The sequence below is a fragment of the Pempheris klunzingeri genome, chromosome 24 (assembly GCF_042242105.1).
Source record: "Pempheris klunzingeri isolate RE-2024b chromosome 24, fPemKlu1.hap1, whole genome shotgun sequence".
In the NCBI taxonomy this organism is placed as follows: Eukaryota; Metazoa; Chordata; class Actinopteri; order Acropomatiformes; family Pempheridae; genus Pempheris; species Pempheris klunzingeri.
In genome coordinates, this window is record NC_092035.1 from 13,655,338 (window position 1) to 13,676,481 (window position 21,144).

The 21,144-nt window shown below is 43.3% G+C and overlaps 1 protein-coding gene across 1 annotated transcript in view; it reads left to right on the plus strand.

The window, feature by feature from the left end:
• The first annotated feature begins 11,003 nt into the window (after positions 1-11,003).
• The window catches only part of dock9b (dedicator of cytokinesis 9b), a 36,509-nt gene continuing 26,368 nt past the window's right edge, over positions 11,004-21,144 (plus strand). The window contains exons 1-4 of the mRNA XM_070855421.1: positions 11,004-11,219; positions 13,358-13,474; positions 18,078-18,167; positions 19,357-19,439. Coding sequence (XP_070711522.1) covers positions 11,103-11,219; positions 13,358-13,474; positions 18,078-18,167; positions 19,357-19,439 — 407 coding nt within the window. The 5' untranslated portion in view covers positions 11,004-11,102. The remainder of the gene's footprint in view (positions 11,220-13,357; positions 13,475-18,077; positions 18,168-19,356; positions 19,440-21,144) is intronic.

Here is a 21,144-nt window from a genome sequence, read left to right on the forward strand (position 1 = left end):
TTTGTTAATTATTGTCTTGTTGCTGCAGAAAAATGTCTGTCATTAATGTGGAAAAGTAAAGAAACCCAGGCATGATCAGTACTTTAGTGGTTGAATAAATTAAATGTTTGCTTAAAGAACAGTCTGCCAATTTAAATGATATATATTCATATATTCATGAAGTACTTACAATATTAGAGATGGGAACTACATCAGTATGGTGTATGATTGTGCCTGCCAGTATCTGATTTAAGAGCCCAGTTACTCTGGGTTAAAATGATTTAATTTACTGTATTAGTTTATCTTATTTGATTAGCTTCAAGCTTAACCTAAAACAGACCTCCATTCTCATTTTCTCCCTTGTTTGTATTATTATGCACACATTGCAAAGTCTGTGATTCCCACTAAGAGTATAAACTCGGGCATTTTATAAGGAAATGAAAAATAACCGAAAATGGACCGAAGTGGCGAACAGCCCGACAGATATACATTACCATCCACAGAGCCGTGCCGCTAGTGTGGCTAAGAAAGGACATTATATGTCAATAATCTCAGATGTGTTTCAGCTGAAATTACAGTGTATCCTGACCCTTTAGTGCATTCAGTTATGTGTGTGTGCCAGCATATGAAAACGTGCTTACATGCATGCAAATGTTGCCTTTGCGTGAGTCTTTGAATACACACATCGGGTACAAAGTACATGGTTTATTTATGGTCATTCTACAACAAAATCTAAGCTGTAGATCAATTTTAATATTTAAGAAAAATAAGTATATTACCAAGTGAGGGACTTCTACCTGGAATATTTGTGTAAACGTGGTCCAGCGTGTTTCCCCTGGTGGAGATGTGGATACGCTGATGGAATTTAGACGAAACAGTTCTGAGATTTGTTTGAATAAAGAAAACCATCGGTGAATTCTCTGAGCAGATAAAATCTTCTTAAACTTCACATATCCAGTTTGTAACGCAGGATTTTAGTCACAAATGTGTCTCCTCAAGCCGGAATAAACCTGGTGACATCATCCTGTCAGTGTGACATCATCAGGGTTATTTTCTCAGGCTCCCCATGACAAATTAAATTAAATTAAAAATTACCTTTAACTTAACCGAGTGCTCCTTTAACTTTGTGCCATTTATTTTTAACAGCTGTGCGTCTTTAACATTTCCATGAAACAGTTGCTATTTCAATCAGCAGTGCAGCCAGTCCTGTCTGCAAAAATTAGGCAGTGACCATAAAAAATCACTCTGACCCAGTTGACACAATTGCACTTCCAGTTCTCTAGCATGTGTAAAAATAGCCATTTCTCTTTAGTGCGGAAAACATCCACCATCCTTTGGCTGCCTGAGAATCCTTCCATGTGAAAGTTAGTCTGAGATAGGTAGAATTAGAGCACATTAACCAGTGGCCTAGTTACAATATAATACTGCTAAAAGCAACAGCTTTTTTGGTGGTTTCTCTCATTACTGGCTTGTTAGCAGCCATGAAGAGTGTTGAACACAGCCAAAACCTCATGTCAGGACAGACCTTTTTTTTTACTGTGCACAAGTCTGTCCTACCTGCAGGCCTTTCATGTGACACTCAATACCCAAATCACATGAGCATAACCCAGATTCTACGGTAGCATTCATTATTGTCAGTCTGAATTTAGGTCCCTGGTGGAACTATTGGCACGTTTGCCTGAGATGAAGAGAGTAACAGTTGCAACTTGCTCTCTATATATATTAAAACCACAATGAGAGCATGATCTGTGCCACTTTTGAATGAGACAGGGAAAGCAATCCATGAGTGAGAATGTAGCTCTTCTCCCTGTAGTAGACATGGGCTGGATTGAGCAGCATGCTAATTTAACAAAAGCCAATTATTCACAATATATCCAAATTTAGATCCTACTTGTGACAGATATAATTTGTCTGCTGGGGTTCCCTGAGCAATCATCGCAGCCCACTATTTATACCAACTATCCCGCCTTGCATCTCTCACAATCACAGCCTCAAAATCAGAATTTTTACAGCTGTGATTCACTAGTGAGGAATGTGGTGTCTGTCTAAATAGCAAACTTGTTTTTGTGTTAATGCTGTGCAATCGCTTTAGACACACATTCTCTTTATTTGCATTTATAGGGACAAAAAAGTACAAGCAAAAACAAAACCTGGAGCAGATAGAGCCTACCCTACATAGTTTTTCCATGCCCCTTACATCAGACCACTGCAGTGAAAGTTGGCTGTGGTGCCGTCTTGTGAATCATCGGTCTGCCGGCTCTCTGGGTCACATTACAGTACGTCTTGGGCAAGAGCTTTCATGGTTACATGTGCCTAGCCTTTTTGCACAGGCTTGCAGCTTGGCATCATTTTTGTTTGCTTTAATTCATGCGGATGCGGAGAGAGCGTCTTCCAAAATCTGAGGATGAGGTGAAATGCATCGTCCTTGCTTTTTTCCACCCCAGTGCATCAGGCTTCGGTGTTGTTGCAGGGCTAGGAGCGGCCTGTGGGAGGCAGCAGCGATGCACACAGTCTGTCCTAGAGGTGCTGTCAAGACGTGATCACACTGTAAGCATTCAAACATGTGAAGGCTTGTGCTTTCTCAGAGGAGTGAAGAGGAAGCTCCCGTGTGTGCCTTTTACAAAAGTCAGCATTTAGGCACTTTCACATTCAGAGTCATTAAAATAAGGGTCCTTCACCCTATAATTCTTTACACAAGTCTGGGTGGATTTATTAGGCCTGTGCAGCTTGTGCAGTTAGAAAAACGCTGACGTGTATTGGCATGAGTGATGGCTGTCCAACAAAAATATCCCTCATTAATTTCTTTACTTTGGCTAAAGTATCGGCGTCTCGTTGCCAGGAGACCAACCTTAATCTCTCACATTTACTTGTTGTCTAGTTTAGTGGTTGTTGTTCATGGAGTATGTTTATCGAAACAAAGGAAGGATGTACTACTATTCAAAGATGAGCATCTGAGAAGAGCATTATGTTTGCTTTGCTGACTGAGGGGGATTTCATCTTTTCCACTGTGCTCTGCTTTCATTACTACACACCACATGGAAACAACCGATGAATGGCTTTTGTGAACTCTGATAAAATAATTTCATGGTCTGCTACAATGTCTCCCTACTTTGCAGATGACTGTGTGAAAAGGTTATTGGGTGCACTGTGGGGTGTTGTTTGGATTTCATTAGATGAGTGCATCCCCTGAGGAACAGCCCTAATGCAGCGACATTGTAAGAATGCTGCTGAGGCTTTTTTAAAGAGCCTGAAAACACTGCAATGAAACAAACTGGTTAACAACTTTAAAGGGGCATTCCACCAGTTGTACACTTGAGGATCAACCGATGAAAACAGCCTTCTGTGGCTCTGAAGGGTGCACTCTAAAGTCCTAACCCCAAAATAACCCTTATGATGAGATCAGAGTTATCTTGCATTGAGTGCAACTTTTTAACATGAAGCTGTGTTGCAAACTTTAAAACGTGAAGTTTGTCAGATATCAGCATTTATGAGCTGGAGAGAATCTAACCGAAGGCTTTACTAAGTCGCATTGTGGGAATTGTAGGATCCGGTGTTCTTGAAGCTGGTCCATAGGGAGTAAAAGTACTAATGCCTCTACTGATTCGATTGGACACAGATGGACACACACAGGACTCCAAATGAATGATTAAGTCCTCCTTGGCTGCTGAATGTGTAAATAGGCAAAGGTTAGCAAGCAATATGAACTTCAAAGATGATAATATGTCAGTGTTGTGTTTACAGCTTGTTTCTGTTGCCCCATGTGGCCAAAGAAATCAGTTAATGCAAGTTTAATAAATCACTGCAGTGCCCCTGCATTTTCCGAAACTAAGAGATATTTTTTACAGTAGGTTGTCCAAAAAGAGATTTAAAAACTCCAAGTGTGGACCAGCATGCTGCATTATTTTTATGTGTGGTTTTGCATGAAAAACAATTCCTAGTTCTGAGTTTTAGGGGCCTTTTGTTATTTGGAAAGCATGTTCCCCCCAACATTTTCTGTTTGAATCTTAGTGAGACTTTATAACTTTTGAAAGAATAAACAACCTCTTCTTATTTAAAGCGATGAATCGAAGCGAAGACACCCATGATCAGTTTGGTACATGAAGGGCGTTTTGCTGCTGCAGCCTTGTTCCATCTGATATTGCCACTACAGGCTTCACCTCCTCAGCAGGAGATCTTCACAATGACTTCCACTTCAAAGGAGGTTTCAAGCGCTGTCATGACTCACACTCTGTCGCATCAACTGCTTTCATATTCGAGATATTCTCCAGCAGAAGTTTAAAGTACTTGTGTTACACACATGTCAACTGACATTTGAACTTCTTTCGTTTTTCACTTTTAAAACGGACAATTCAGCTGCTTTCATCTCTCGCTCTTCAAACGACACTTCAACTGCTTTCAGTGGCTGCACATGAACTTACAAATTCAGGTCCCAAATTACAGAAGTTCTGGAAATCAGTTATACAAACTTTGTCTAAGATTGTTGGTGTGAGGGTGCCTCTTCACGCAAGGATGTGTGTGTTGGGTATATTTCCAGAGAACTGTATTTTCACTTCAAGTCAGTCAACACTCATCGACTTTGGACTCCTGCAGGCCAGGAGGTCGATATCTTTATACTGGAAGAAAATTGACGTACCCTCAATACATATGTGGGTGGGGGAGTTGGTTGCATAGGCTCACTTTAATGCTAATAGTTTAGGAATCTCCTTAAGCATTCCTAAAACGATTCCCATGATTCCAAACACTGATTCCACTTTGTGCTCTCCCTTAATGTGATTCTCCTTCGTACCCATTTCGCTGCATCATCCACTTAAAAGTAGGTGAGTGTGTCATCAGCTGATGAAATATTTACACCAGCCACCGAAGAGAGGCTGAAGAAAATTCAGAGAATTGTTTGTATGTGCATTTAAATTAGCCTTACATAAACAGGCCTCTATCCTTGAGCTAATCTCCCTGCCTCTGGAGAGAAGATGTTAGAGATGCAGTTAATTACATGGTGATTTACAGAGGGTTGCCAGGTTTGTCCTGGTTGTCCTATGACGCAACCTGCATGATGGATCAGTCCAACTGAGTGTTAATGGCTGTGGGCTCTGCAACAAGGGTCAAGAGAAGTTAAATCATTCCTTTTCATGCCTTAGCGCGCATGTAAATGACATCAGAAAGATGACTGCATCTCTTGTAATTTCATTGCAAGTGGGAGAAAGAGGAAGGAGGGAAAGAGGCAGAGAGAAAGAGTAAAACATTGTCTGCAGCAGCTAGTTTGTGTGTGTGTGTGGGTGTGTGTGTGTGTGTCTTTGTTGGTAACAGTCTGCTTTTACTGTTGACAAAGCATGCAGAGTCAGAGAAATGACTAAGCTGCGAGAGAGAGGGAGGGAGGGAGGAGAGCCTGCTGGGAGAGAGAAGGAGAGGGAAGAGAGGCGAGGAGAAGTGAAAGTGACAGGCGAGGAGTGAGTGATAGAGGGAGATGACAAGGTTGAGAAAAGAGGGAGAGAAAGCAAGCCAGTGGAGAGGAGCCAGCGAGAGGGAGAGAGCAAAGTGAGAGCGTCTGAGCATCCTCGTCCCTCAGCAGAAGGAAGGAAGAGGAGTCGGAGAGTCGACGCCCTGCTCTGACTGAATGAGCAGCTCGGCTCCTCTCCTCCGCACACTCATCCCTCCATCCCCGCTGAGCTGCACACAGGAGGAGACGGCACTTGGGCTGAGATTTGCTTTCGAAGATAGTGGCTGTGTTTCAAGCGGAATGATTTGGAATCCCCCTCGGCTACAGGAGATAAACTGATACCTGAGTGAATTCTATAACCTGCGAGGGCACCTGTAAGTTTTTTCTTAGATGTGGATGAGATCAAGGTTGAGAGATCCAGTTGGGATTGCTGCATCTTACCTGGAGCTGAAATTAAGGCTTTGAGAATTTAGAAATTAGCCTCCAGCAGTGAGATAATTTTTCCCTGCATGGTGGTGGCGAGTGTTTGGTGGCACCATGGGATGCACCACAAGCGTGGTTCTGTTGGAGGGGCTGCGCTCCATCCTTGAGAGGAACTGTGGCTACATCAAGGGGGCGGTGGAGCTGGGGGCTCTGGAGGAGGAAGAGGAAACACTCAGTCTGAGGGGATCTCAACTCTGGATTCCCACCACCGCTCTGGTAAACCCCCTTTGAAATATTACGTCTTACGTTTTTAATTTAATTAAACACCAGCGTGCCTGCAGTGAAGACTTTTTTCCATAATTTCTACAAAATCAAAATTGATTTAAATTTGTAAGTAAGTAGATTTTAGACTCAATCTGATAAAGAGGATTTATCTCCAGAAACACAACACCCCCCAAGGCTTTTATCTCTGAACACAATAGTAATGCAATTAAGTGTTATGGAGAAGAATTCCTTTGCTTTTCTTTCTGTATTGATCAACATATGTACATTTTTTACATTTAACAACGTCTTTGTTGAGAACGGAAAGTAGGTGAAAAATGAATAATTTAAAGATAGAGCGGAGACATGTCGGATTAAATACAAGTTACCGCACAGATCAGCAGAATTTGGGCTAATAATCTTCCTAATAGACTCCCCTGAGGAACTAGATTTAGATGTTGAGTATATCTTTCAGTGCGCCATATCACGCAATTACTGTTGCAGCACATCAAAAGCTCGACATTTGGCTGCAAGGAAACACAAGCTACAGTCTCAGGATTTGCGCGAGTTTGCTTGTACTGAGCAAGGAAAGTGAAATCCCTTGGCCTTGGTCTGTAGCCTTGTTGTCTTCCACTTGGAAATGCACACTGCTACATGAAGCTACTTCTCTGAAGTTAGCTCCATTAGCCAGCATCCTGCCCTGTGTTAAGTCAAAGAGATTTAATGGACAATCAATAGCGAGGAGGTTAAGTAGGATTGCTAGTGCACACTGAGTCAAGGACGTTCGCCATAAACCATTATCACTTTTGGATGCAGCGTTTCCTTTACAACCATTATGCTGTGGTTGGCCTCCTGTAACCCTTCCTATGAAAACAACAGTTACATCTGCAGTTGCAGCGGAATATATCCTCCCATTAATATCCAAATTATAGTTCAGCTGGAAAACACAGGAAGCATCCAGGACCGATCCTCGTTTTCACAACCAATGCAGATTCTGAGCTTTTGAGTTAAAACACTGTATAAATGAAGTATGTGGACAAGATATAATGTCCCCAGTCCAGATCACTTGTATCTGGAAAACATATTATCTTGTTTTCTTCTGCCTTTTATTTCTCCGAGTTAGTAGAGACTCAACCCTCCCTTTGCAATGTTGCTTTCATTTATGTAAAGCCCCAGAAAACATGGTTTCAAACAAGATATCCATAATTTAAAACATTCTTGAATAAATAAGCATCAATTAAAGTTAAAGTTAGGAAAAACATCCTTAGGCATAATTTACTAAAGCTCTGGTCACACCAGCAGAATGAGTCCAACATGGAGGAAACTATCATTTCTTATTAGCTGTCTTGCACCATTTCTTTGTATTTAGCTTCTTCTGTCAAAGCTTAAACTACCCCACTAAATAGAAATGCATTGCAGATAATAAGACATACATTAATGGTACAAATACACCTTTTGAATAAACTGTGTGAATTCATTGTCCAGTTAGTAGTAGTAGTAGTAGTAATAGTAGTTAGTGTCCAGTAACCCTAATCTGAATTGAATGAAAGGATGAAAAATCCTGAAAACAAAATGCAAGTTTGCTAAAAGTTTAGAGAACTATGGGGACTAAGCCTGGCTGGCCACACAGCAGGTAGGAGTGAGTGGTGTTGAATTTGTCATCCATAACACATGAATTTTCACTTTCCCAGTAATGTGATTGTTTGCTGACTAATTTAACAGTAAAAACATTGTATACTGAAATGTCCTCCTTATACATGATCTGGTCCAGTGCAGGCTATGGATCCTAGTGAATGTGACGCTGTGTGTTTTGAATCTACATTTCTTTCCTATGGTCTAATCCCACGCAGGGACTCTGTGTGCCTCGCATGATGTTTCTGTAGAGTCTTGAGCCGAGCTCTCAGCACCTCTGAGAGCTCTGACATCATAGAGACTTAGGGAACTCCCCTCTCTCGTATCATATTTAACTTGTCCCACATGTTTTCCCCTGTACTACCTGGAGCCACATTAATATAATGTTGACCACAAGGCAGACCACTGAGCTGCTCTCTGATTAAGGGACATTCTGCATTTTTTTACTTTGTGTGACAGCCAATTTCTTGTGGCAGATGAGTGAGTTTTAGGTCGGGGATCTAACTTGCATGTGATTACTACGTGTGTGTGTGTGTGTGTGTGTGTGTTTAGGGGGGTGGCTATAGAAGTCAGTCTGGAGGGGAAGTTTCACTTCTTTTCAGGCAACACCCTCACACTTTCTCTCTCCAGGGCGCCGGTTGCGATGGTCGGCTCCCAAACATTATGTCAACCTCCTCTTTTGCAATTCTCCACAGGCTAGTGTGACTACGTCTATATACTGTGTGTGTGTCTGTGTCTGTGTGTCTGTGTGTGTGCAAGCCTCTTGGGAAGGGCGTGGAAGACTCACATGTCCTAATGGGTTCAAGCTGTGTGAAAACAAATGGACGCCATCCCTCTCTTCCTAAGTCTCTTTTTTTTTTACGTCAATCTCTGACGCAGATGGCCTTGTAAACTAATTTGCACTCCCATCACCCATCATGCACATATTCAGACAGAAACTCACACATCCCCGTGGTTGTTGGCATGGTACCAGCGATAACTCCAGGAAGCGTGATGGTGTGAGAGCGCTCCAGAGATGTGGGTGAATGAGGCGCGATGACCTCAGCGCAGCCAGAGTCTTTGACAAGAGGCTGATTATCACGCTGAGCTGGTGACGCCGTCACTGAGGCCTCCGCAGGACGATGGGGACACAGTAGTCAGCAGTCCATTACAGACTGGGGCCAGAGGAAAGTCAAGTCAGGAGCCTGCATTAGATTTGCTTTCAATACTTCACCCAAAATACCCCTGAGAGCACAACACCCTTGAGTTTCCCCATTTAGTTTAATCTGTCGGCTTTCTTCCAGCACTACTGAAATTAATAGGGCTGCTAAAAGGAGACATAAAATGTTTCCAACCAGCTTTGGCCTCAGGATCCATTATGTTGTGGTTTAATAAAACGTACCACCAGCATCTCCAGTATTTCCCACAGAATAGAGAAAACAAAGTGGACACTGACTATCATCTGAACTTACATTTTGGGGTGAGCTTTGCCTTCTGTTAGAGAGGTGCAATATGAATTCTTTTTGCCTTGGTCTGCTTTTTGTCCTTAAGATATTTCAGTCTGCACGGAAAGCGTTGGATCGACCTTGATTGCCATCCCGAGAGGCACGCTGCTAGCATCGCTCTAAAATGGCAAACATTTGCTGATTCCAGCTTTTCAGTGAGGATGAGTTTCCCTTTATTCTGTTATTTATCACATTAAATTGAATATTGTTGGGTTTTGAATGGTTTTGGATCAAATAAGATACTTAAAGACATCACCTTGAGCTCTGGGAAATTGTAATGGACATTTTTCAGTTTTCATTTCTTGGACTAAATGGTTAATTGGCATTAAGTGATGTGAAATGTATCATCAGTGCCGACCCGAGTTCATGATGGTTGTTCCTGTGGCTCATAAAGCTTTTTCCACCCCCCCTCACCTCGTGGATGCCCTGTTGGCTGGGTGGAACAACCTTATCCTACAGCCTCTGTGCTGTTTCCTGTGTTTTTAAAAGAACTTCTGTCTCTGAATGGTACATTTCAGCAAGTCCCTTTGAAGCGAGTTCAGGTAAAACAAGTTATGCTAATTACCCACTGTGCCTCACACATCAGAGAACTGTGCCGTACAAAAAGTGAAACTCATACACGCACACCCCCCGTGCTACATTTAGTTTGGAGTGATGGTGCTGAAACTGAGAGACGCCTTTGAAGTCATTTTGACCCGTGGCATGTCATCCCCTCTCTCTGACACCCTCCCAATCTGTGCGCGCAGGAGAGCCCAGCGTCTCCTCCCATAGATAGACTTGAATGGCTTATTAATCATAGTCATTAAGTCAGAAAGACTCAGTGGCTTGTAAACATCGGTGTGGTTTTGGAGTTGGGTGTAACACAGCATAAGAGAGAAAAGAAAAACTACAAAACAGAGGATTTGCATAAGCAGACCCAGAGTAATTCCTCCCCGAAAACTTTAAATGTCATCATTCTGAAACACACTCCCCGATAGAAAACAGCTGAGCCGAGGCGCCTCCGCTGCTTAAAGATTAAAGGCGAGCGCTTCTCCTCAGAGAGAAGTCTGACTGGATGGAGAAACAAGAGGCAACTCAAACTGTCCCCAGAAGCAGCAGGAGAGTGTGTGTGGTGTGTGTGTGTGTGCTGAGTCTGAGATCCGGATAAGGGGGAAGTGTGTTTTAACTGACCCTGCTGTGGGTGCCCGCAGCATCGGATACAGTGCAGGAACAGTTCAAAGCAGAGCAAAATATCAATGGGCAGTAGAAGTTTATCAGCGCAGACTGTTTAAATACTGTTTCTGTGGCTGGTCATAGTTATTTTTAGTCATTTCAATAGTCAGGCAGAATAGGATCCATCTGACAGTCTAGGCTGGTGTTAGAGAAGAACCTGGGCCATGTTTTCTGTCCCTGTCATCAGATCATGAACGCTTACAAAGCAGGTTATTGGTGTGGAGTCAAAAAAGTGAGCTTTCTAGTTTCAACACACACACACACACACACACACACACACACACACACACACACGTTAGGCAGGTGGAGCAGGCACATGACGACATGATCTCTGGGCCTCGTCTAAGTTTTTAATGGGGGAGTGGTTGGTTTCACCTCCCCTCCTCCTCACACAAATCCCATACTGTACATACACACACTCATATCCACACACACTCCCACAGCTGCACAGCTGTGAGGGTGGGAGGGGCCCTACCCCTCTGATGAGAGACAGAGCGGGAGAGAGGGGGAGAGAGAGGCTGGGCCATTGTGATTGAGCACAGAGGGAATCTCACCAGACGTCGGCAAAGCTCTCCGGACAGTCGCACGCTGCAGGAACTTTGTGCCATGGCAGTGTGTGTGCAGTGAGTCTCGCACCTGGTTTGAGGCTACGCACGGCACAGGCAGGACCGACCACCATGCAGGGCCGGGCCGGCAAAGCCCCCAAAAGGGAGATGGTGATAGAGTCTCCACAGCAGTACAAGAGCCTGGCTGAGATTGAGGCAGAGGTGGAGGCTGGGTCACAGGTGGCAGCGGTAAGTGTGCACTGTGCCATCTTTTACACAGCAGCAAAGTTTTCCTAAAATCCACTCTTGTTCTGGGAGTTGCTAGCTAAAAGGAACTGATGTTATCTGATTGTTTAACCAAGTTTTTTATCACTCGGGTTCCCTTTCAAGAGCAGCTTTGAAGATATTTTAAAAGGGTGAGACGGAAATGGGAAATAGCAGCTTCAGGGTACACCTCTCCAGGGGGCTGAATGCTGATCTTATTTTAGGAAATGGAGCACTTGTGGCTCCTTTTGTTCGTTAACCATCTCTGTGTGTCAGAGTCGGGGAGTTTGGCAAGTTGGCTGCAAAGTTGGTGCAAAGACGCAGGTTCACTAGTAAAAAGCAGCAGAGACTGTATTTTCTTTTTGAGTTTTTATAAAGAATGCTTTCATTTTGAAAGACGTGTATATTTCAGTGGGACTACCACTATTTGTAGTACTGTTTTACTAAATGCTAGAGGTCTTTACTGCTGTATGTCCCTAAATTTGGATTATTTTTGATCAGGGAAGATTATAAACTGTAGTTCTCTTGTTGGGTAAGAGTATTATTTAACTGACAGTATTTGACCTCATATAGCATAATAACTACTACATCTTCGTCAGGTTTGAAGTCGCTAATGTATTCATGTGGGATAATTTCTGACAAGTAACAGTTCACAGCTGCTTGGCGTTATCGTCTGTCTAAATGGCAGTTATCCAGTTGGACATCAAGGCAGACGATTTTCTGCTTATCAGATGATCTTTTACATCCAAAAGGCTGAGAGATATGGAGGGATATTTTCATTACGTCATCAGGAGGATTGGTTGGGCGAATCAACACAAAATCTATGGTCAGACATCTGTTTAATTGGCCTCAGTTTGTTATGTGTTCATTGGACCCAGACCAAGCAGCTAATCCAAATAATCTGGATCACAGCCACGCCAAGTGGCCACATTCACACCGGAAACCTACAGAAAAATGAATAGTTTTTAATATTTTGTCTGGAGGCTGATTTCCTTCAGATTTTTCTGTTTGTTAGTTAATAATTTAATCACAATTGTCACTGCCAGAATGGCTAACGTTCATTGGTTCCAGCCTCTCAGTTGTGAGGATTTTCTGCTTTTCTGTGTTTAACACTGTCGTGAACATCTTGAAGTTATAGTCTGCTGGTCAGAGAATAAGCAACTTGAAGATATCATCTTCAGAAAGTGAAGCAGTGTTGCTTTACTCATTTTTATTCAGAAGTCTGGCCTCTCTGTGATGCTTTGAAGCAAAAGGAAAAGGAGAAGGGAGGAAAGCATTAACAAGGCTGTGTTCAGCTCTCTCTCCATTCTCAGGTTTTGGCTCATAACTTCATGTGCGGTGTCCTCATCCAAACGCACAAAACAAGTCAAGATTTCAGTGTTTAATATCTAAACTATGTCTTAGTTCTGCTTTAAACCGACCGGAGCGTTGTCTCCTTCCCTAAAACCCTAATATGCAGATATATGTGTGTCATATGTGAAGAAGTGTCTCATAATATCCCAGTCAGGCTTGTGGTGGGAGGACATGCAGGAGGAATCCCTTGGGTGTTTTCTGTGGAATGTTAGAGCGAACGTCTGCAGCGCCAGGGGAGTTTAATCTCAGCAAGATCATGACCTAGGCTCCACTATCTCACCTGCTGCCAAGCGTCAACGCTCACAAAGCCCTCTCTGTTATAATGTAGCATAAGGATTTACTGTGGAATGAAGAAGCCTGTTTGGACTGTAGGTCTTCCTTCATTGGTATGAGGAGGTAGCGCTGCAGTGATCGCTACTGACTGATCTAGTTCAGGTTTTGAACATGAGCTCATGACACAGTGACTGGTACAGTGGCACACGCAGACTCGCGCTCATCCATCCATCCCTCGCCTCCCTCATCTGGCGTCTCCTCTTCTGTTAACCCACATTCATCTCTGTCTCTGTGCCAGATCCTGCTGCTGTAGCTGTCATCCAGTAACTCTGTGAGAGGACAATAGCAACTTGTTGTCCAGTCAGATTTCCTTCTGTAACTCACACTGATACCTTTATTATCTGGTCAAATGAAGACAGAACACAAACAAGCTGCCGGTAGTCTGCCTCGCCACATGTGAACACTTGTTGATCCGCTGCTGTAATCTGCTCTTTTAGGTGAAGCCGAAGATCATCGAGCCTCTGGACTACGAGAATGTGCTTCTACAGAGGAAGACTCAGATCATCAGTGACGTTCTGCGGGACATGCTCCAGTTCCCCACCGACGACTTCCAGGTAAGATGTGGAGAGAGCTACAGTGTCGACGGAGCCCTGGAGGGGTATTTTTGATCAGCTTCTCGAGGGTCAGACGTGGTTGCAGGGCAGTGACCTTGAATGTGGCAAACAGTTGTCTATTTATTCATCCAGAATATACAGAGCTCTCACTTAGAGGTGTGTTTTTGTCCCCCTGATTAACATAAGCCCTGTTTTTAGCTCTATTCTGCTCCTGAGAGCTCTGTAGCTGCTAAATTCTCCCACTACCTTCACCAGCTAGACTCTTTACTGAGTCTGCCTGCTGTTCGGTGCCAGGCAGGTGGTGCACAGTCGGGCCTATCAGAGCTCTCTCACCAAAAACAGCTGGCTGCTGCTGCTGCTGCTGAAAATGATGATTAGCGCGGTGAGAATGAAACAAAACGCTGAGTACAAATTGCTGGCCGTAACACCAAAACAATGAACTGAAAAAGGCTAAAACGCTTCATTGATCAGCGTTGGAGGTTATTTGGGTTCATTATTATGAGGAAACTCTAAATCATTTTTGAGTAAATGTACTTTATTACTTTCCTCCATCACTATGCTGCCTCTGTTGTTATCGCTGCCCTCCCCACTCACACCAGCAGCTGGAAACACCACCTGTTCTCAGCAGGTTGTTTGAAGTCATTCTGGGAAATGTAGAAAATCAGTAACTGAGACACAGGCGGGCGAGACATATTGAAATAAAGTAAGGATAGCAATATTTAATCACAAAATAACTCCTGGAATGCTCTGCTCTGCTCTCATATGCCACATGACGGTGGATTTGTGGATTTGGGCTTGTAGCCTCAAAGTTGCAGGTTTTAAATGCTGGGAAAGGTTAAAAGAAGCTGTGCTCAGGACCACAGCTGCACTGTGTGTTATTTTAGTGTCATGATTTGAATTTCCACAGTCAAACAAAGCAAGAGTGGAGTTCAGTAGCGCTGCCTCCATTGGGTGTTACTAGAGGAGACAAACAAATATGATGAGGACAACGGTCATGTGGCTGTGGGGTAGCTAAAGGCCCAGATCATTTCCATTGAAGTTACTCAGTATATTGATATGGATGAATGTGGATGACTGGAGTTGTGTGGCCCAGGATGTTGCTGAGTGAGGTCAAACACACTTGGACTAATTTAAGTTACCTAAATCCTCTCAACCAGTTCCATGGTTCAGCGCTCTTAACAACCAAATGCTCTCACGTGGAGTGGTTTTAAACCTCCCAGGTACCAGTTGCACTAACGGTTCCTGAGACTATGTATCCGTTAAGATGTCTAAATTTGAAGATGCCGTTTCCATTCACATTAGCGCTCCCTGGTCAGACCTTTGTACACGTAGAAACACCAAGCTGCCACATTCAGTGGCACATTCTGGAGTCTGTTTTGGTTCAAACCCCTGTCTTAGGACTGAAACAGACAACTTTAACTGACTCAAGTTCTGACACAAAAATAGTTTTTCACTTAATATTTACCAGCAGTACCTGCAAGGGGAGTTTCTTAGCACAGCTGATTATGGGGACGTAGGCAAATGATGATATAACTTGGTGAACACACGTGAAATCAGTTATAAATCTGACTTCTGCATACTGTATGTAATCACTAGCTCACGGTCGTATAAACATTTACACGCTACATAGATCTAATGCATGTGTTCAATGGAGCTCAAAGACTGTGTCAACATTACGTCAGCTTAGCGCTGAGATGGATCTCAGCGGGGTCCACTCCCTGTTTGAGAGAGGAAGAGAAAACAGGAACAGATTCATGCTCAAATGTTTGGCATTCCTCACGTCTCCTGAATCAGACTTGAAAAGTTGAGTCCGGTCATATTCATTTTTTTCGCTTTCATCAAATCCGGTGTGGTGACCCGAGCGAACAATAGCTGTGTCCTACTAACAACTGTTGTGTGTGTGTATCAAAACCTGATGTATCATCTTCCTCTGTGCCATGGCGCTCCACTTTTGTCCCAAAACTATCAACAAAAACAAATCAATAAGCCACACTGTTGCTCTGGTTTATTTTTTAAGAAATTTTAAACTATGTGTTTGTGACCAGTTTTATAAGATCTTCCCTTTGTCAGTGTGGTTTAGTTGTCGGTCAAATTAAGGCCACAAAACAAGAGAACAGAATACACACTTGTGACCTGAAGGTTATAGCAACAACAGAGTACAGTCTGTGGTGGGAAATCTTCGACGTACAGCCTGCCTCCAAACTATTTCACAATCAGTAGATGATGAGTGGTTTTCATTACAAGGCTGTCTGCAGCGCACAGCCATTAGCAACTGCCCAGGACTCTTTGTGTGAGTGTGTGTGAGTGTGTGTGTGTGTGTGTAAATGGTCCAACCCAGTCTGTCCATCTGTCTAACCTGCCATATGTTTTACATCACTGCACTTCGAGAGGAGAAGGGGGGAGCCCGCCAGACCTATGGGTCTAGCGTGTGCACGTGCTGCACAGACACACACACACACACACACACACACATGCATATGCACTGGGCATGCAGGAGAGAGCGTCAGTGTAGAAGGAGGTAAAGTGTTGAGTTATGGATGAGAAATCGCTGGATGGATATTCGACTAAATGCGATCAATGTGCTTCATAACCAACAAATTATAAGATTCTAATTCACAACATAAGTTCTTATGGATTTCTGATCCTGCACACATTTGACCGTACATATGCGCACATAAAACAGTCACCCAACAGTCTCTTTCATCTTTCAAAGTAGCAAGAGGACCTCAGAAGTCTCACTTCTCGCCTCCCGTCTTCACCCAATCTGCCCAGATAACTCCGCGCTAGAGAATTTAATTCCTGCCTGGCATCACACTATCTGCCCCGCAGTGCCACTGCCTGTGGGAACACGCTCCTCTGGCCCAGTGGAAGCCATCAAAGCTCTGGTGTAATGACTGTGAAAGGAATGTTGTTAATTGGCAGCCAGCAGCTCTTGCTAAAGGTTGACTGACAGCAGTGTGCTTTGGTCAAAGTCGCCCGTGAGTGGCTGGTCAAAGGGACAGGCTGTGTGTGTTGAATGGTTTGTTTTTAGTGAATCTGCAAAAAGTGCAGAGTGAGGAACAGGCTCTAAAGGTTGTGCTTGAGTATAACTGAAGTGTGTGTGAAGTGTCACATTTTTTTCACACTGGGGTATGCTAATTGGTTACGCATTTTAAAATTTGAATTCAGCCATTATCTGCTCACCCTTGAGTTTTTAAGATCACCAAATGCAGGGAAACTTAGCATGATGTGGTGAAACTACAGGGGCTCACATGATGATATGAGAGTGATATAAATCCTCCCATGTTCCTCTATGAAGAAAGTGAATAGACATACTTTAGAGGCTGCTGTGGCTCAAGAGTCCACTTACCTCAGGGTTGGCTTGGTTCGAAGTCAGTGTCCTTGAGCAAGACACTAATCCCTGAGTCACTCCTGATGGGCAGGCCGGCGCCATTGCTGTCCATTGAAAGTATACTTCTTTAAAATGCGATAAAACATGGGGTAGTAAATGCATATATCCTACCTTTTTGACTGAGACGGGCTAGCTGTTCCCTGATAACTCACCATAAGAAAGCAAATAATAGCATTTCCCGAAATGTCAAACATTTCTGTTAACAGGGTCTTATTTTTCCTTTTATGTGGCTAAAACAAAATAGTTCAACAGTTCAAGTGTTGTCGGCTTGAATGACCAATATTTTCCACACTGCAGATGTTAACATATCACTGGTGCCATTGGTTTTTACCACTTATAAGAACTTTATTTGATCTGCATACAGATTATACAGGACTGAAAGTGAACTAGACGAATGAGGGCAGAGGTACGTTGACTGTATATGCTTGCCAGTGTAAGAATGGGAGATTTATGACAAAACTAGGTCAATGTGCCACTGTTTCCTACTCATCTTTGTTGGTTGAGTAGAGAAGCAGAACACTGAGGGGGAGATATGGCGTCCAATAGCTTGGAAGGATTGCCAGCCCAACAGTCTAGGCGCCCCGAGGCGGCTTTTGCTCCTCTTCTATAGATCCTCGCTCTCTTCTCTCATCCATCTAATAAGGCAAGCAGGGGGAAGAATTAGGACTGCAATAATACAGGCTGCAGGACGGAGTTTTTTCCTTTCAGCAACTCAGAAGAACAAAAGTGCAAATTCCTTTCATCTAGTGAGAGGAAGATGATGATGTACTGTATGGATGTAAACATCCATTTGTCTTAACCTTATTTGATTTTTCTTTTCTTTCTGTCCTCACATTCCTCATCAATAATACAGCATGATTAGACAAGATGTATCATCCTAATACTCCGATATGATTTGATCATCTGGATCATCAGACCATCAGAGAGCGAGTCATGTTCCTCTGCTGAAGTGTTCTTGAGCAAAACACTAATCTCCACCAGCCCCAGGAGAAAGTCTGTGGCTCACTTTGATCTCTGATCTGGCATCGAAGGACAGTAACAAAGAGAAACGACCCTATGAGGATCAACACAATTTCATATTATCATGAGGAGCAGTAAAACCAACACTAAACATACACCCAAGACGGGAAATGGGTTTATATATAAACACCATCAGAGTGGATCTATTGTGCCAATCTCTTTTTCATGCCTACTTTCCCTTTTTCCCCTCAGATCTCCACCCTGAGGCGCCAGGGCAGGACTCTGTTCTCCACCGTGCCAGACACTGCTGAGAAAGAAGCTCACTCGCTGTTTGTCCAAGAGGTAAAACTAATACATACCTGGACATAAGCCTGCTTTGTCCATTCTTTATCCCTCCGTCTTGGCCAAAGCCTCGGCCTCTCTGTCGTGACTGAGGCCCCGCTCTATCCTTTAGTTTGGAGAGCGGCCACGTTTTCTCTCCTTTCACCCAAACACAGGTGCCTCGCCTCTGTCCAGATAATGCAACTGGCCCTCACACCCTGAAGACCCATCAGATACCAGAGCTCATGAGTTCAGACATAAAACGAGCCAAGGGTTCAGTCTGTTTTGTTCATGGTGGATGTATAAAGCAGGGCTGATTAGATTTCAGAGAAAGCTAGTGAAAAAGAAAAGCGTTTGTTGACCACTCGCATGATTTAGAGATAAGGGTAAACCGATACAGTGCATGTAAGAAATGTTGCCGTTAGCCTTTAAATGAACTTCTATTTGTGTTCCCCGCCCTCACGTTTCCTGACAATGCAGTGGATCGGCCGCAGATGGAGTCCACAGTTCACTGGTGGTTCACGTCATGTTGTTTCAGAGGAGCCATGTGCAGAGGATGGTTGGGGTGCGGCCTGATAGAGCCTGATAGGGGATAGTCCCCCATGGATGCAGCCAGAAATTACATCATAACCACATCTGGAGCAGCTGTGCAGCCTTACACCAACGGGATGATGTGTTTCTGAATTTATTTTTCCACTTTTTAGTGACCCTTTGCCTCAGTCAACATGTGTATTTTATAAATTCTTAGAATCGGTGAACACATTCATCGTAGTCTGTTCCAAAAGGTCCTGTAATCTACCAGTGACTTTTACTATGCAGAAGGAGCGGAAATGTTTTATTATCCAGCTCCCCCTGTAATATTAATCCTGTCCGAATGGGTCTTCTCATGTAAGGCTTACATGAAATTTGATTTTCTGTTGTGCTTTCCATGCTTGATTTGTGCCAGCATCATTCAGACAGAAACACAGCACTGTTCCAGCGCCTGACATGCAGGAAGATAAATGTTTGTCTTGCTAATTCAGTTGGATGTAATGCATTTTAGTGGTCTCACCATGTTGTGCCTATTAAAGCTCCTTAACATCTGCCTACAACATCCATCCAAGCTAGAAGCCTGAGCCTGTCCGTGCCTGGCCCATGTATTAAAGTACATGTCTTAAATCGCTCCTGTTGAAATGACCCCTCACCTCCCCTTCCCTCTCTGTCTCTGCAGTGTATCAAAACCTACAAGTCCGACTGGCACGTGGTCAATTACAAGTATGAGGAGTATTCTGGAGACTTCCGCCAGCTCCCAAAGTGAGTGAGCGTTATTGAGCTAACTGACCGATGCTGTGAGGTGTAGACATTTTTCCTGACAGGTCTGCCATCAGACTGCAGTCTCTATTACTGTAGAATACAGTCTACCAAGCTGCTTTCATGCATGAAGCAATAATTGAGCCGATGGTCTGAATCAAAGTCCAAAGAATTTAAGAGTATCATTTTTTTAACTGTGAAAAAACAAAGATTCTGGCAGCTAAAGCGAGACATCCGTGCTGCTTCGTCTTTGTGTTAAAGGGGCACTCCACTGATTTTACACATGAAGATCAGTTTATGAGCCTGTGAAATAATGTCGTCTGCGACCCTGAAGGAATCTTTGTCTAGACTGAGAAACTAACCCCGCTGATGTCACACTGAAGTCATCAGCATTAGCTCAGGAGAATACACACCTAGGGCTGAAAGCCTGGGCTAAATGTGTTCATTTTCAAAGCAGCATGCCGCCCAGTTGTTTATATGTAACTTTAAATTGTCTCTTTAGTTTTATATCCATAATTGCATGTGTTGCTTATAGTCTACTGCATAGCACACTATGCTGCAAAGCCCCCCAAGGAATATTGTGGATATTATTGTTGTTCAGTGAAACTGCCCTCTGTTTACAGCCCAGTGAATGTTTTAGCCAGATCTCTAGAAAGAAGGAAATCTGTGCCTTGGAGGCTACAAGCTCTTCCACAGCAACAATAGAGGGCTTCCTATGTTTTCGACCAAAGATAAGCAGAGCTATTCTCGGACTGCTGTTTATTGATATAATTAAAGCTTAAAGGAAATCCCACAATGCCGCATGTGTCCTTGGTTGAGCCACTTTCCTTAATGACAGGAATGTGCTTTGCAGATGTTGTGTGTCCATGTTTAAAGTATCGTAGAGTGAAAACCAGACAAGCCCTGGCCTTGGCCTTGACACTGTTTATGTTAGTAGCTCCCCAGAGCAAGCTGAGTCTTGTAAAGTTCAAAGGGCAAACGGTCCGTCTGGGGTTTGAGCTGTACTTAGAGAACAGCTGCAGTATTTTGAGCTACATCCTGTAATAAAAGCCCTGAAATAAAAAAAAATCTGTTGCTATTTTTTTATTCTAAAACATTGATATTTCTAGAGGTGAGTCAAGAATTTAGGAATAATGTTTGATCCTTCTCTTATCTTTGAACCACACCAGCCACACGCCTTTTTTAATGTATGTAAATAGCCAAGGTCCATCCAAATCTATCCAATAGAGATGCTGACGTCCTTGCACATGCTTTCATCACACTTAGAATGAATTATTCCATTTCATTGTACGTCTCTCTGGCCTGTCCATGACAGCAACATGGAGTCTTTATCAGGTCCAAATCACAGCTGCCAGAAACCTGTCTTGATCTAAGAAGGTTGATCTTATTACACCTGTCCTGATATTTGTGCACTGGCTACCAACACAAGCCAGAGAAGACTTCACAATCCTCTGTCTACTTACTGGGCTTTGCCTTCATCTTTTCAGGGGTAAGGTCTTTGTTCATAGAGCTCTTCTCCTTTAGAAAAAGCTCCCACTTCAAATTCAGGAAGTGAGCTCTGTTGACATTTTCACCACTAGGTTTAAAGCTCTAAAGTAAAACTTAAAACTGAAACTTTAAAGCACATCTTTTGTCGATGTGCTACGCTCCGGCTCTGTGTGTTTTTAAATGGGGTGGGTTATGTGCATCCAGGGTTACTGGTTTTGTG